The sequence below is a fragment of the Glycine soja genome, chromosome 14 (genome assembly GCF_004193775.1).
Source record: "Glycine soja cultivar W05 chromosome 14, ASM419377v2, whole genome shotgun sequence".
NCBI classification, from domain to species: domain Eukaryota; kingdom Viridiplantae; phylum Streptophyta; class Magnoliopsida; order Fabales; family Fabaceae; genus Glycine; species Glycine soja.
Genome location: NC_041015.1, coordinates 43370694 through 43386208, shown reverse-complemented (window position 1 = coordinate 43386208; position 15515 = coordinate 43370694). Strand labels below are relative to the sequence as shown.

At 35.2% G+C, this 15515-nt stretch overlaps 2 protein-coding genes across 3 annotated transcripts; one reads left to right on the top strand and one right to left on the bottom strand.

The window, feature by feature from the left end:
* Positions 1-4086: 4086 nt before the first annotated feature.
* On the top strand, positions 4087-4951 carry LOC114384088 (protein MAIN-LIKE 1-like). The gene is made up of 2 exons (XM_028343760.1): positions 4087-4485; positions 4589-4951. Exons 1-2 carry the CDS (start codon positions 4087-4089, stop codon positions 4949-4951), a joined length of 762 nt encoding a protein of 253 aa, XP_028199561.1.
* A 2828-nt stretch (positions 4952-7779) lies between these two features.
* LOC114384767 (mediator of RNA polymerase II transcription subunit 1-like) lies at positions 7780-13478 on the bottom strand. Of its 2 annotated transcripts, XM_028344553.1 has the most exons (6): positions 12223-13478; positions 11210-11949; positions 11013-11102; positions 8785-9561; positions 8435-8474; positions 7780-8278 (listed from the first exon to the last, which is right to left on the bottom strand). In XM_028344553.1, the coding sequence occupies exons 1-6, from the start codon at positions 12329-12331 to the stop codon at positions 8271-8273; spliced, it is 1764 nt and encodes a 587-aa protein (XP_028200354.1). In that variant the 5' UTR covers positions 12332-13478; the 3' UTR covers positions 7780-8270. The 2 variants fall into 2 exon arrangements, with proteins under 2 accessions (XP_028200354.1, XP_028200353.1); XM_028344552.1 differs by having other exon boundaries at positions 7780-8474; positions 12223-13477.
* Positions 13479-15515: the final 2037 nt, after the last annotated feature.

Sequence of the window (15515 nt, the reverse complement as noted above, 5' to 3'; positions counted from 1 at the left end):
CGTGTACCTTTAATAGTCATTATTGTCAAAACTTGTATCCACAATGGTTTTGGCTACATGAGAGTTACGCTCAAGGTAGTCAGGCTTAATTTGATCTCTAATGATTACATTGCTATTTTGGGATATCCATTCATGAAAAATTTAATTTCATGATCCTACAAGCACTATTAATACCCCTTTGCCACAAACAATCATACAAGATAAAGATTTTGCCCAATATATAATTGTTGGTTTTGTCTTAATTCTGCGAGAAGTAAGTTTCTTGCTCTTGTTATTAGTTTTTTACTTTTTGTGTTGCATAGAACTTATTTTTTATTGAACTGAATTGTATACTCTACAAGTAGTTGTGTTTTATACCTTTCCTCCTCACTCCAAATGTTATTTGAATATTACACAACACAATGTTTTCAAAGTAATGTTTTCGCATTTTAGGTTACCAATAATTTTGATATTCACAAATTTGCATTATATGCTCATGTGTTAATATGTGACACAAGTGTTTCCAAAGGAGAATTGATATCATGTTAAGAAGTATGCATTTCGTGCAACATGTCATCAAGTGTGACAAATAATGCTCCAACAATATGTTTGAGCAATAATTTTCCCGTTTATGTTTATTTTTAATGATCCTTATTATGTTTGTTTTAGGAATTTCATGTGTAATCTTCTTTTTATTGTAGAACAATAAAATTATTCATTAGTAAATCTAAAATGAGTTTACTAAATGCAAAAATTAATTTTTACAATTTTTGGACAGTTTTCAAACCTTTCTAAACCAAATCAAGTCATTCTAGTTGTACCATTGAATTCATCAACATGAAAATAATGGAACTAAACTATTATTTGTATCAAATAACCTCATTTTCATAAGCAAAATAATGCAAATGATTTTTTGTTCGTAAGAAATAACTTCATATTCATAAACAAAAATATTCACACAAAAAAACCATCAATAAATTATTAAAATGCAAAACATGATTTGTTACGCTTTCAGACACAATTTTTCAAGTATTTTTAAATCAAGACAAGAATGAAATTTATATCATTAGATTCATTTGAAAACAATCCAATTGAACTATTTTTTGAACCATAAAACATAAATATTAAAAAAATAAAACAAAAACCACCCCCCACGAATAATTATTATTACAATTAGTTACGTTATATGTTAGTATTTAAAAAATATAATATTTAAATATGATAATTAAATATATTACTAATTATTTGTATAATTAAAAAATTAAAAAACAAAAAAAAAACATCTAAAATTCAAGTTTGGAGTCCCGAGTTATAAACAAGGTGTGCAAAAAGTAAATTAAAAACAAGATGTGTCCTTTGGTCCCAAATTCACACTGTGAACATTGTTGAGAGATAGTTTTGTGAATAATTTGGGAGTGTTGCTAGGTGCACCCAGCATTTTTGCTGGTGCACCCAGCACTTTATATGAAAAGTCATTTATACCCCTGGGTTATTTTTTAAAAACAACGTCTGGCTCTCTCTCTCCCGCTACTCTCTCTCTCCTCCTCGCGTACCCAGCACTCTTCTTCTTCCTCGCGTTCATCTTCTTCCTTGCAGCCTCTTCTTCCTCGCATTCTTCTTCTTTCCCCCCACAAAGCCATTCTTCTTCCTCGCATTCTCCTTGCAGCCATTCTTCTTCCTCGCGCTAACATCTTCTTCTTCTTCCTCGGCCACGAACCACGAACCACCGTGAAGGGAGTCGTGTTGCCGTCAAGAGGAGCCATGAACCAGCGTCCACCGTCGAGCATCGTCAGCGTCGGTCATCAAGGTAAGCATTTCAATCATTTTCCGCCATTGATGTCGGAGTAGGGAAGCTTGGAGTTGTTTACGGATCAGATAATCCGTAAGCATTTTCCTCTTACGGATCAAGTTGATCCGAAAAATGCTTACGGATCACCTGATCCGTAAACCACTCAGACATAGTTTACGGATCAGGTGATCCGTAATAGGAAAATGCTTACGGATCACCTGATCCGTAAATAGCCACAGCTTCATTTTACAAATTGTATCCTCTTTTCAGGATGAATTAGATTGATTAGCATGAATTATGATTATATATAGATGTATCCTCTTTCAGGGAATTATTGAAATAGTATATATTGATTAGCATGAATTATGATTATATTGATTATATTGATTAGATTGATTATCATGAATTATGATTATATATTGATTATCGAAATAGTATCCTCTTCTTCATTTAAAAAATTCCAAAAGATATCTAGTATGTGATGATTATACTAATCTTTAGGAACCACACATGGGGTAAAGAATTATGTATAGGCTTAAGTTATGGCAGAAAAAGAAAAATAAGAGACTTAATATAAAAGCTTTATAAATATCAGAATATTATGGTGAAATTAGTGGAAATATAACAAAATATAAAAGCTTAGGAATGAATGTGTTAAGACAAAAAGTCAGAGTACCACTTATTGAAAAAAGATGATAGAATTTCACCTTAGATGGTTTGGTCATTTGAGAATAAAGACGAATAAAAGCTCCACTATGAAGATGATCAAAGATGATCTCATACTAATATGCTGGATACCTACTAAAAAATGTAAGAATTTGTTACATCCCATACCAATCCACATCTTCTCTTTACTTATTCCACTAAATATCGAATGTCTGAAGACAGAGCACTAGCTACACCAACTGCCCACACATGCTTACACAAGACTATTGTATTACCTCTGTCGGACTGCCTTCTACATGCACGAGATGCCAACCGCCACGCGTTCAATTTTTTCCTTTATACAGTTTGATGCTTTACAATACGTTATAGCTACTGAGTCACCAACTGCCTCATTTGATGAATTTTTGTTCTATAATAGATTATATATGGAATAAACTTATATGTTCTTAGAATTTAAGTTTAAAGACCTAACTTAACTCCACAAAACTGGCTTGACAAGTGAGGACTACCCAAGCCAAATAAAGACTACATTGGTCCTATATAGCATAGAGCATAGACAAATGGGAGGTGGACCAATAACAGCACCTTCACACTTGAGAATAAACATCTATAGCATAGAGCATAGACAAATACAAGTAGCCCAATAACGAATCTAGCATAGACTTTGATACTATCTTAGAATTTGGACTTATGGCCGAACTCAATTCCACAAAACCAGCTTTTAAGGTGATGATTGCCCCAACCTTTATAAGGAGTGGACCTTTGGAGCATGGACAAAGGTGAGTAGCCAATAGCAACACCCCCTGATGCCTAGAAATAAACATCTAGAGTGGATACAAATATGGGTGATCCAATAACACCCTTTTATGTCTAAGAAAATACATCTAGAGTGTAGATAAGTATGGTTGGCCTAAGAGTGAATCTAGGATAGACTCTGATACTGTTTTAGAATTTGAGTATAGGTCTAATATAACCTCCAAAAGCTACCTCCTTTTCTACTTCCAAGTCATTTACGCAAAACCAAAGAGACAACCATGAGTCACATTGGCTTGTCCTTCCTCTTCCTCATTTCTTTGGCACTTCTCTCTATTTCCAGAGGCCAAGAAAGGGCACCTCATGCTTGATGTGCTTTCTTTAATCACATCAAAATCTCAGCTTAGAACAAAGCATAAATACTCTTTCACTTTGCCCAAATTTCTTAGCACTAGTTCTATCTCCCGTTGTTTATGGTTAACAATGTAACTACGATTGTGATAGAGATTGATATCAAATTTGGATGTTTTCACAATTATCATAGACACATGTTTCCAATTTCTCACTAACTACTGAAAATAATAAGATAAATTCAATGTGAAGCAACATCAGATACAAAATAGCAGGTCTATCACAGATACTAACTACTGAAAATAATAAGATAAATTCAATTGTGATTGAACTCTGCATTCGAAAACTTGGCAGCCACATGTAATAGGTGATGACGTTGGATATTCCATCTTCGTTCAACGATTTCGAACACACAAGTGTGTGTGTGTGTGTGTGTGCTTATTGATTTAGTCAATGATGTCAATGCTTTCAATGATTTTAATCATTTTCATTTGTCATCTGGCTTTGGTGGCTTTGTGAGACTCACGCATAAAATTTGAGAGAATGAAATGAGTGATGGATTTTGCGGTACTCATTTGCAGATCATGGTTAGGACTAGAGGATTAGGTCGTGCCTTAGGTCAGGTCACTGGCATAGGTGTGGGCAGAGGAGATCGTGATGATTCCGATGATGCTCCGCAGCGTCGATGGCCTACTGCATCCGCACGGAGGCAGCGAGTCGCTGTGACTGCGGATCACGTCGATGAGCCAGTCATCCTTGCGCCAGATGTTCAGGATGACCCGATGGAGGCACTAGCTATTGTGGAGGACATTCCTGCGGACATTCCTGCGGACACAGGCGCAGAGGCGGTTGAGGATCAGCCTCAGGGATTTCCGGGTGGTCCGAGCGACCCATCCGTGTTGACAGCGTATGCGGATCACGTTGCTTGCAGCGTATGGACGGGAGAGGTATTTATACTATTTATTTTTAGTTACTTGTAAATTATACTATTAGTTTTCCTTTAAATGATCATTTTAACGAATTTTGCATTCCTTTTATACTTCAATTCAGGAGCATCCTGAATTGAAGTTATCCTCTCATGGGAGGAAGGTCCACAATTTAGGCAGGCCTGTCCCTGCCATTGAGGGACTTATTGTTGGTACAGGACTAAGTCCTCTAATCGCGTGTTCGGTAGACACCGACGATCGGGGACTTTTGTCCGTGTTTGTGGAGCGGTGGCACCGGGAGACATCTAGTTTCCATCTCCCAGTGGGAGAGCTGACCATCACATTGGACGACGTCTCCTCTCTTCTCCATCTTCCCGTTATAGGCGACTTTCACGCATTTGAGCCCTTGCACGTGGATGATGCGGTTCAGATGCTGGTGGACTTGTTGATGGTGTCTCCAGAGTCTGCTAGGGCTGAGACAGTCTAGTGTCGCGGACCGTACGTACACCTGCAATGGGTACGTGATATATATCAGCGCCAATGCCAGGCAGGTCATTAGACAGCTGCGGCTCGTGCATATCTTCTTCACCTACTGGGTTGCACTCTGTTTGCTAACAAGAGTGCAACCAATGTCCATGTTGTCTACTTGGAGGCCCTTCGTGACCTCAGTATGACAGAAAGGTACGCTTAGGGAGTGGCTGCTTTGGTTCATATGTACGACCAGCTGAACGATGCATCCATGAGCCACAGTCGACAGCTTGGCGGTTACATCACACTGCTGCAGGTAACAAATATGTTTTTCATTCATTCAGGCTAAACAATGTTCAACTTTAAATTTTGTTACACTTTCATTATTAATTTTTATAATTTGAATGTTACATCTGTAGTGCTGGATTTACGAGCACTTTTCCTCGGTTGTGGAGTCCACCGCTGATCAGGACTACGACGAGGCTTCTCCGCGTGCGTGCAGGTGGATTGCGACAAAGAAGACCGTGAAGAGCATTCGCACACCGTCGTACAGGGAGCGCCTGGACCGACTCCGGATTCCGGATGTCTGTTGGATCCCGTATGGGGAGCATCGGGAGGTCCGGGACTTCCACGTCAGATCATGCTATTCTGGTCTCTTGTGCTGGGGGCCTGTTGCTGTTTATTACCGACCGGAGAGGGTCGTGCGGCAGTTTGGTTACACGCAGACCATTCCTGCTCCTCCTGTCGATTCATGGGTCTCGTATGATGATATACACGACAGGTGGATGCACTACGAGGATCATATCATACCTGCAGGTGAGGTGTGCGTTGTGCCAGGGGCGTGTTCCAGTGACTACATCGACTGGTTCTTCCGCATCTCCCATCCTTTTATGACACCAGGCCACACATTAGATCCTCTGCCTCATGGTCACGCCCCGCAGCCCCGAGTCGTCCCTCAGGCCCCGTAGACGGATATCCCTCGCGTGCCGGAGCCAGGAGCATCGTCGACATCTGCGGAGGAGCCCAGACATGCAGTGGTAAGTAAAACTAATAATTTACGTCATTTACCTCAATATTTGCATAATAATTTGTGTAATTAGTTTGTTTTGTATGTAACAGGATGTTTGTGATGACATTGCTGAGAGGTTGGAGCGCCATTTGAGTCTAGGGGTGGTCACGCCTGGCTCATCGACACATGAGGTGATCGAAGAATGCCTCAGATTGGCCAGGAGTGTGACACATGACCATCTAGTATACGTTAAGTGTAGACGCAGGCGGCGCATTGATCAGGCGTAGTTTATATACATATTTTACATTGATATTCCTTGTATATACAGATATTGTACATGAACTCATTTCATGAGTATTGTTGGTTTTATTTATTTTCATTACTAATGTTAGTTTTATTTATTTTCATTGATTGTGTATTCCATTTGTGTCTATATACACGCGTGTTATTAAAATGGTCTAGTTAACTTAGTTTACCAACTAATAAAAAATAATTTAAAATATAACTTTAAATATAATTGAAATAAAGAAGTTGAAAAGGGTGTAAAAAAAATAATTAACCAAAAAATGGACATCATTCGTTATCTAAGATCTTATATAACGTACTAATATTTTTAAACTCTCTTATAATTACAATTTTCCCACTTATACTAATGATATTATAAAGTAGTTAGTATTTTAATTTTTTATATAATACTAATTATTTTTTTTATATTCTTTATAATATTAATAATGATATGATTAATTCTTTATAATATTATCTTTTATGTATTTATTGATTTTGATTATTATGTATAGAATAACCTTAAACAATAATTATAATGGGACTGAGTAAGTATTTTAATATCATCTTCTAAACAAATTTATTCTAAAAAAATATATTAAAAAATTAATTATTTATAATAAATCAATATTTTTAAATATATTATAATTAATAAAATAAAAAATAAATTTAATTATATTATAAATAAATATGTTGTATTTTAAAATATATTATAATTATTTTTCCTCTTACGTTGATCCGTAAGAGACTTTCGGATCAACTTGATCCGTAAGTTGATTCGTAAGAAACTTTCTTACAGATCAACTTGATCCGTAAGTTTCTTACGAATCAACTTACACTTACGGATCAAGTTGATTCGTAGGAGGAAAATTAAACAAGGATAATTTTGCCATTTTTTAAGAATGCTGAGTGCACCAATAATAATGCTAGGTGCACCTAACAACACTCATAATTTGGGAGGGGTGAGGGAATAGTTAGGTATATAAAAATATTAAAAGATATATTTGTGTAAAAAAATGGCCTCATGTTCAAAGTATAATCATGTCAATATTTTTTTCCAAATAATGAATATCAAATTAATGAAAGGCTTAAAACTGAATGTAAGAATTTCAAGTCTCAAGTTCAAACCCATCCATCTATATATAAGGTTGCACCCAAAAAAAGTAATAAAACAAATGAATCAAGTCGATTCCTTTCATTAAATTAACAATGTAAATTACCACATAATCTCGTTTTCATAGACAACTATTTATACATTTAGAAAAAACTTATTCGAAACATTTTAACTTATAAAAATTATTCTCAATATTAAGAAATCCTTTATAAAGTAACATGCTTTAATATTACATAAAACAAAAAAAATACTTATTTTAACAAGTTCCTTAATTAAATTTATGGAAGAAACGAACGTTGATGTAAACCTATACTATTAGTTTTCATTATTTACTTATTCAAACCGTTTAGAGATTTGGCTGTTAATTGCGCTGTTTCTTCTAAATTAGAGGCAACAGCTCATATCAGACTTAAAAGCATAAGAAATATTGGATAGAAAACAATTAAAAGAGTGAAGTTCTATTTTCATCTCGATATCATTGATTGATTGATGTGATTTTTAACAGTGCTGCGTGAACAGCAACCAGAATGTGAACCAGGTAATCCCCCAAAAAATACATCTAAAAATAATCATATCAACATGCTCTAAAATTAAAAATAAATTTTTAACTTCCCTCTTTTTGTAAAATTGACCAAAAACAGCATAAACTTTATCATGTAGAATCAAACCCTCATGAAAGAAAAGAAACGGATCATAATACCCCAAAAGATGCAATGGCCCAGCACCTTTCCACTGCAGCAAAATAGCCCCTACCCTACCAACCCTATAACCTTAACCAGAAAAACAAAAAGGAAAAAAAAATTCCCTGTAAACCAGGCAGGATCGAGGCACCTGTAACTTATTGCAATATTTGCAAAATGCAGGGTTCCAATCAAAACCCACCCCTCTTCTTTCACTCTCAAATCATTGGCCTTCAGAACAAAAGGAATGGAACTAGTCATCTGCCATCAAAAATTGAAACTTGGATATAACTATGATTAAAGAAACAGTACATCATCAAGCTTCAGATCTGGGATCAGAAGAGCTCAACTCAGCAGAAGATTCGCACAAGTTAGATGCATAAGATTCAAACAACTTGGACAGCTTTGGCTGCTTACCCTGGCATAGCTTGAATGTAGTTGGGTCCAATTTCTTGCACTGGAAAACAAAAGCCAACGAAAAGTAAGTAGACAAACCCCATATGGTCACAGCAAGTTGCATTAAAATGTAATTTGCTACGGCAAGAATAATCGCTGTTTAGAGCTAGTCAAACATGCAATTTGGACAAATGAACCACAAGTCCACAACATGAAATTTGAACCCATTTCATTAAAAACGCAAGGCATTTTAACTGCACTAGGGTCAACATTCACACAATACATCACATCGATGCATGAAAAAACTATGCAAGTTTAAATTGTAATTATCATAATCACTACAAAACAAGATCAAGATAAGAGATTATCACCTCCTGATAGAAAGCATTGATTTCCTCCTCTGTAAGGCCTTCATCCTCATCTGAGTTCTCCTCCCAGCCAAGAGACCGAAGGAAAGCAGCTTCTTCCTCATCTGGATATATTGTAACACTGGGATTTGATTCTTTCTCTTCATTATCAGAAAGTCTGTGAACCTCTTCATGAGCATGGGTGCCATTGCTAGTCAGTTCAGTATCATTTCCATGAGACTGAGGACTTGCAGAAGGGCTAACTATTATTCCCCTATTTACTTCACCAGATTTCTCCATGGCAGGAGACGAAACCATTGGGCCAGAGTCTGGAAGAACTGCAGAGGAGTTCATCAATGTTTTCTTCTTAATGAGATTGAAGAAATCATTCCGGCTCTGCACTTGAGAGATGGAATGTTTCTTCTCCAAATTGGAACCTAATTTCAAATCCATAGAAGTTGGCTTCCGCTCCGTGGGGGATTTTAGGTTATTTGGGTTCCTCAATGGTGCAGAGGCAGCTCCTGAAGCAACAGCATGTTGATTTCCTGGTTTGCTGTTAGAATAATTTGTTGGATTTGATACATCCTTAGAGGTAGGGGAAGTGCCATTTTCCCACACTACTGATTTAAGATCAGTAAACTTTCCAGATGTCTTTGGAGCATCAACTTTGGAATTTACACTACGAACAGATTGGTTTGCAATGTGCAATGCAGGCGGTTGCTGGGGCACACTCTTGGTAACTACATTCATATCAGCATTTCTGATAGCTGTTTTGGGCTTTGATTTCTCAGAATTATGAACCTGAAAAGAAAATTGCAATAAATCATCAAAGACTTTAACAGAAAAGAAAATAACTCAATCTTTTATCTTTTATTGAACACAAGAAAGTAATATACACATGATGCTAGAAAGTATAAACTTCTGAAGTTTTGGAAGTATGCCTAGAATCCAATTTTGATATCATTGACAGATTGAAAACAAAAAATGCATCCTATACATAATCCTTATTCCACCACAGATTTCAATATATACATGGAAACAAATGGAGCATTATACAACCAAAATCACTCTTGATAGTAATGAAACATTAAGAACAAACCTGACAGTTAACACAATCAATTTTAAGTATACTCTAAAGAAATAAAAAATTAATGTATAATAGATACGTCCATAAAAACCGGAGTAAGCATGGAAAAACAATTTAAGATTGCAGGAAATGAAAGATAGTAAAAGAAGTGAACAAATGCTGGATTATATTTAAAAGGGGCATTGTAATACTTGTAAGTTCACTAAAGCAGGCAAACATCTGTTGTCAGCTTATCATGACATAAATTGACCATAAAAGATGGTTATAGTTATGCATAAGTATGTCTCCGGCATTTCTTTGCTAAGCAACAATTCATTTGTAAAAATGATTACACTGATATTGTGCCCACCGTAAAAAATTAAAAGGGATTTTCCTAAGAAATTGAATATCAAATCATGACACCCAGCACACGAATACGCCACATAAGAGATGCTGGAGAGATAGGTAGTCCAGAGTCGAGACCACACGAACAGGGAAATACTTAGATGCAAATTGGCGAACCAGTACACCCAGACTTGCACACTAGATCAAAGTAACATGTTTAGAAGATAGACAGTTGATGACATTTTCAGATTTAGGTCCCATCATGTAGTATTTGTAAAATGAAATATTTATCATATTCATATCTGTCGAGTGTGACAGGAGCATAAAAATACGACTAATAAGAAACCACTTGAAGATATTAATAATATGCTTCATGACTCAATGAACAAAAGAAAATATAAAGGTTACCTACTTATCTCATCTACCCATTTCATCAATATTTACTTAATCCAGAGCTCAACTAAGTTCAGAACACTTCTTAATCATCCAAAAGCATTCCAGGCCATTCAAAACACTTTTTAAATTGTTAACCTCAACTATGATGTTTACCACATACCACTAAATAGCACTCCAATGCAAACAAAATAAAATAGATGGGCGAAGTACAAGTCAAACTTGCATATGGATAAAGATTAACTTACAGTACAGGCTGGTTATACATTTATACTAATTAAAATTACCACACAAACATAAAATTTAATATACAAAATATCAATTAAAAGATGAGCTACATATGGATATAGATTAACTGTAAGAAATAAAATTTAGCAATGCAATCTAAAACAGAATAAAGTTTGCAAAACACAAACTATAAACCATATTTCAAAGGTAATTCTCTTACCGAAGCTTTAGGCATTGAGGGTGTTACTGGAATCAACTGTCTTGACTGCTTGATAGCCAGTTCCTCAAGCCTTTGGGTTTTGACCAGCACCTACAATTGATTAGGCTTTATTAATTGATCATGGATATAAATAAAATCATTATTAATTGAAGAATAAGAATAAAGAAGCTAGTGACACAGGCAACTAGCTCCACTACCTGGGGAGCAGAGCGAGCTCGGGATGGAGTCTGTGCCAATGCCTCAGCCATATTAAGGCCAGCTGTTGTACTTGATGCTACAGACCCAGAATTTGTATTAACAGTTTGTTGAACTGATAGAGATCCAGTACTGCTACTCCCAATTATAGCAGGTACCTCTGCTAGTGCAGATGTCCATCCCTCCCCTCCAATCAAAGCTGAACTACCAACAGGTAGACTCTGACTGGCAGCGGCACCCAAAGCAGGAGATGAAACCCTAACCACATCAGCTATTCCCTGCTTCTCTTCAGTACTAAGTGATGGAAAATCCTTGTCAAATACAGCTTTCTGAATGCTATTACTAACATTACTCCCAGAAAGTATGCCATTGCTATTGTTCTGATGGCTGCCACCAGATTTAGTATCAACTACAACTCTACGAGGTATAACCTCATTCTGTTTCCTGGAAACCATTGAATGAGAACGCCGTAATGTATCCCTCTCCATCCTTCCAGGAAAGATGTTAGCCAATGGGTCAGAACCATCACAGTCCCAGTGATCTCCAAAACTGGATCTATCTTTCTCTCTGTCACGGTCCTTGTCACGATGGTTTCTGTTGAAACTACTGTAGGCATGCTTGGCAGAACCATTCATAGAACTCCTTCGTGAATTTGATGAGGATGTCCGTTCAAGAAACACAGAGCGAGCGCTATCAAAATCGCTACCATTCTTAGAAGATTTATTCCTTATGGAAAGAGAATCTACACAACAATGTCAAGACAGTTATTATTTCCCCCCCTTTTGAACGGATAAGACACTTAATAGCCAAGGTTTTAAATTGCATAAATTGCACAGAAATTCAGCCAAAATTGCGGTCGAGGAGAGTACAAAAACAATGACGTTACGGATTGCAAACCGTTTTTCAAAACCTTGTTGTGCGTGTGCATCTTAAATGAGAACATGGCATTCTAAATTAAATCAAACAAAAGCATTAAAACATAAAGAATATAAAAAAAAAAGAACATCGAAATTACCAGTATGAGCAGACGAGGAGGCAAACTGTTGGGCTGAACTTCCAGCCCCGGCAACACTTCCAGCACTTCTCAACCATTCTGGAACTAATGCAGGTTCACTTCTTTCCATAACTAACACTGAACATCATCAGAAACACCAAGAAAAATCGCATGCACCTCTTCACCAACTCCACCCCCAAGTAGTAGCACTATCACACTTGTTACTTGTTAGTATCGTGTACAAATCTCCCTTCTCTTATTTGCTCCACTCCTGACTCTTCTAAAACATAACCTAATCAATTTAAACCCACAAAACTGCTCCGATCAGAATGGAATAACAGTTACTTCGACGGCAAAATTCAATTACTCCACAATTCACTTTCCTCCAACAGTTATAAAAATATCCAACCTCCCCAACCAAACAACCTGCTATTTAATCTACAAAGACCATAGCATACTCAACAACTGCTCCAACACAAACCCTATTTTCTCCTACCAAGAAACCTGTGTCTTGAAACATAAGACAATGTTGCGAAGGACGACCTTCTCTAAGCTACGCCTCCATCGTTAAACCAAAACACCAATTTCCACTATAAACCCCCTCACAGATTTTCCATCTCTCCAACACAAATCCAGAAACCACCAATTGGAAGAATCAGAGCATAAATATGGCAGCAATGGCAGAACTCAACGCATTGCAAACCCATCCATGGAACCAAAATTGAAAAAAAAAAAACAAAATAAAGCCCTAAAAAGGGCAACGATGCACTCAGTGTAGAACACGGAGAGAACAGGTAATGGAAAACCACAAAACCCGAGAGAAAATAAACCGCACGTGATTAATTGAAGGGTGTGAGAGAAAAAAAGCTCCTCCGGAACTAGGGTTACAGAGGACAAACGTCGACGTTTGATTGCGAGAGCAAAAACACGAACACGGAAAAAAGGGGAACGAACTAACCCTAGAGGTGAGGCAGTGATTGATAATGATGAGAACCGAAACGTCGACGTTTGAACAATAACCGCCAAGGCCTTACAGCCGAATGCGAAAAGGGAGAGAAGAAGAAGAAATAGGAGTGTTGGTTAGTGTTTGGTTCGGAGTTGGAGAGCGAAAGGGAATGGGGAGAAAGAGCGAGAGTGTGCGTTGGGTGTGTGAAATAGAAAATAGGGTTTTGTTTTTGTGTTTTGTGTAGTGCGATGTGTGAAATTGAGAGAAGGCGAGAGAGACAAGGTATAATCTTTCTGTTAGTTTTTGGATACTCAAAAGCAAACGTATGAGTTATGACGAGCACACACTCTCTCTTTCTCTTTTTCGTTTTTTATTCTACTTTTTTTAAAAAAAATTATTTAATTTATTGAATCAAAAGACTAATTTTATTTAAAGTGTATAGGTTAATCTAAGAAATTATATATATATATATATATATATAATTCAAATCCATTAAATAAATCATCATTACACATGTAAACTAAAAAAATCTTCTAAATATTAATAAAATCAAATTAATATTTGTGTGTGTCCATTTTCTTTACATGTATTTTGTTTTGGTTACTTACGTTTCATTTCTCGGCCTCTCAAATTTAAGTGTGTAGTGTAGTTCATATTGTTACGACTTTATTATTCAATTTTAAAAATTAAAAAATGTGCAATTCAAGCCTGGAGCTTCTTCGAACCGTAGGGTTTTTAATTTTTGTCTTTTTTTGGTTACTTTTTTTATTTTTTATATTATCTATTTGTGATATTTGCTCCACTATTGATCCTTGACCATAACCACTGGCGTGCGTGGCATCCAAGTCTGGCGGTTCACCTTCGCAGTACTATATTATACATTGAATGGTAAAAAGATTTCCCGGAACGAGATTGTCAACATTGTGATATGTTTTTATCAAATTGATTGTGATTTGTGATTGAAGTTTTATTTGTTCAAATTTCAAGTGAACTTTATTCAAACGAAATAATTTGAGTGGATTGTGTAGATAAACTAAACGGGTTAACAGTTTTGAATTTCAACACTGGATTGGAAATTTGATACTTTGTTAGGTCAAGCTGCAGAGTTCGATAACACACTGAGATGGGTGAATGATTTTTCTTTGTTCTATTTGGTGAAATGTGGCTTGACCTTTTTTACGGTCTTTTTAACGCGTGCAACATTAAGAGTAATTAATGACTTAATTTTATCTATAGATTAATGTTTATTTTTAATGATTCTTTAACAATATTTTTTGTATAAAATTGTATTTTGTTTTGTTTATGTGTGAAAATTTTGTAATTTGATCTATCAGCAACTCTGTTGGCATTACTCTCGATTAATATGTTATTTGTAATTATATTAGTAATTATACTACTAATTTGTTATCTGCAATTAAATTAATGTGCTATTAATAATAATTTCCTATCGATCAATTATTTTTTAGAGTAACTAGTTTTTTTCCAGAGGAGTTGAGTCTCTTTCTTTAGATTTTATTTTTTATTTAACAGTAAAAATGAAGATAGATATCTATAAAAGAATATGATAATTTTTACTTTTTTATACTAATGCTATAATTTTATTTTAAATGTATTACTTTTATTTAATAGAACTAAACAATTGAAAAATATTTATTAAGAAAATATTTAAAATAGGAAAAATCAGGAATTAATACAATAAGTGTAATATTTTAACTTATGCATAAGCACACATAAAATTCAAACTGTTTATAAGGTGATTACATCTTTCTCCCATGCATTTCAAGATCAACCAAATGGCTATTTACAACAAAAAAGCAAGTGAGAAAATAGACATAAATAATTAATAAAAAAGTGTAACAAATTACATTTGAATTTTAATTTTTTATCCTATTAATGTCTGAAGTTCATCTCATCTTAAATGTCACTGTCATTATTTAATGAAAGTGGATTATTGAATAATATTTATTAAAAATATGTTTGAAATATGAAAAATCATAATAGAATTAATATATCAAGTATTTAACATGTGTTATTCATTCCAATGTGATTTGCTGACATGTAAAAATAAACACATATAAATGTAAAAGAATGGAACAAATTTTACTTAAAATTTATTTATTTTTATTCAACTAACACCATATTTTTATCTTAAATGTTATGATCTTTATTTAATGCAAAGAAACAACAGGATAACATTTACTAAAATATATTTAAAATATACAAAATCACAACTATATTAACACATAATAGAATTTAAGTGTTTAAAGGAAGCAATGGTCCCTTCGGATTCAACCAAAAAAAAAAAAAAAACACCTTATTTGGAGTGTGTTCCATCAAGAGTCAGACTCCAATCAAAGGGAGTGCAATG

Coding starts and splice junctions, on each gene's coding strand:
- LOC114384088 (XM_028343760.1), top strand. CDS start 4,087: ATGAGTGATGGATTTTGCGGTACTCATTTGCAGATCATGGTTAGGACT. Junction 4,486..4,588: donor GCAGCGTATGGACGGGAGAG/GTATTTATACTA, acceptor ACTTCAATTCAG/GAGCATCCTGAATTGAAGTT.
- LOC114384767 (XM_028344552.1), bottom strand. CDS start 12,331: ATGGAAAGAAGTGAACCTGCATTAGTTCCAGAATGGTTGAGAAGTGCT. Junction 11,950..12,222: donor CTCCTCGTCTGCTCATACTG/GTAATTTCGATG, acceptor ATTGTTGTGTAG/ATTCTCTTTCCATAAGGAAT. Junction 9,562..11,012: donor CCTCAATGCCTAAAGCTTCG/GTAAGAGAATTA, acceptor TTTTCTTTTCAG/GTTCATAATTCTGAGAAATC.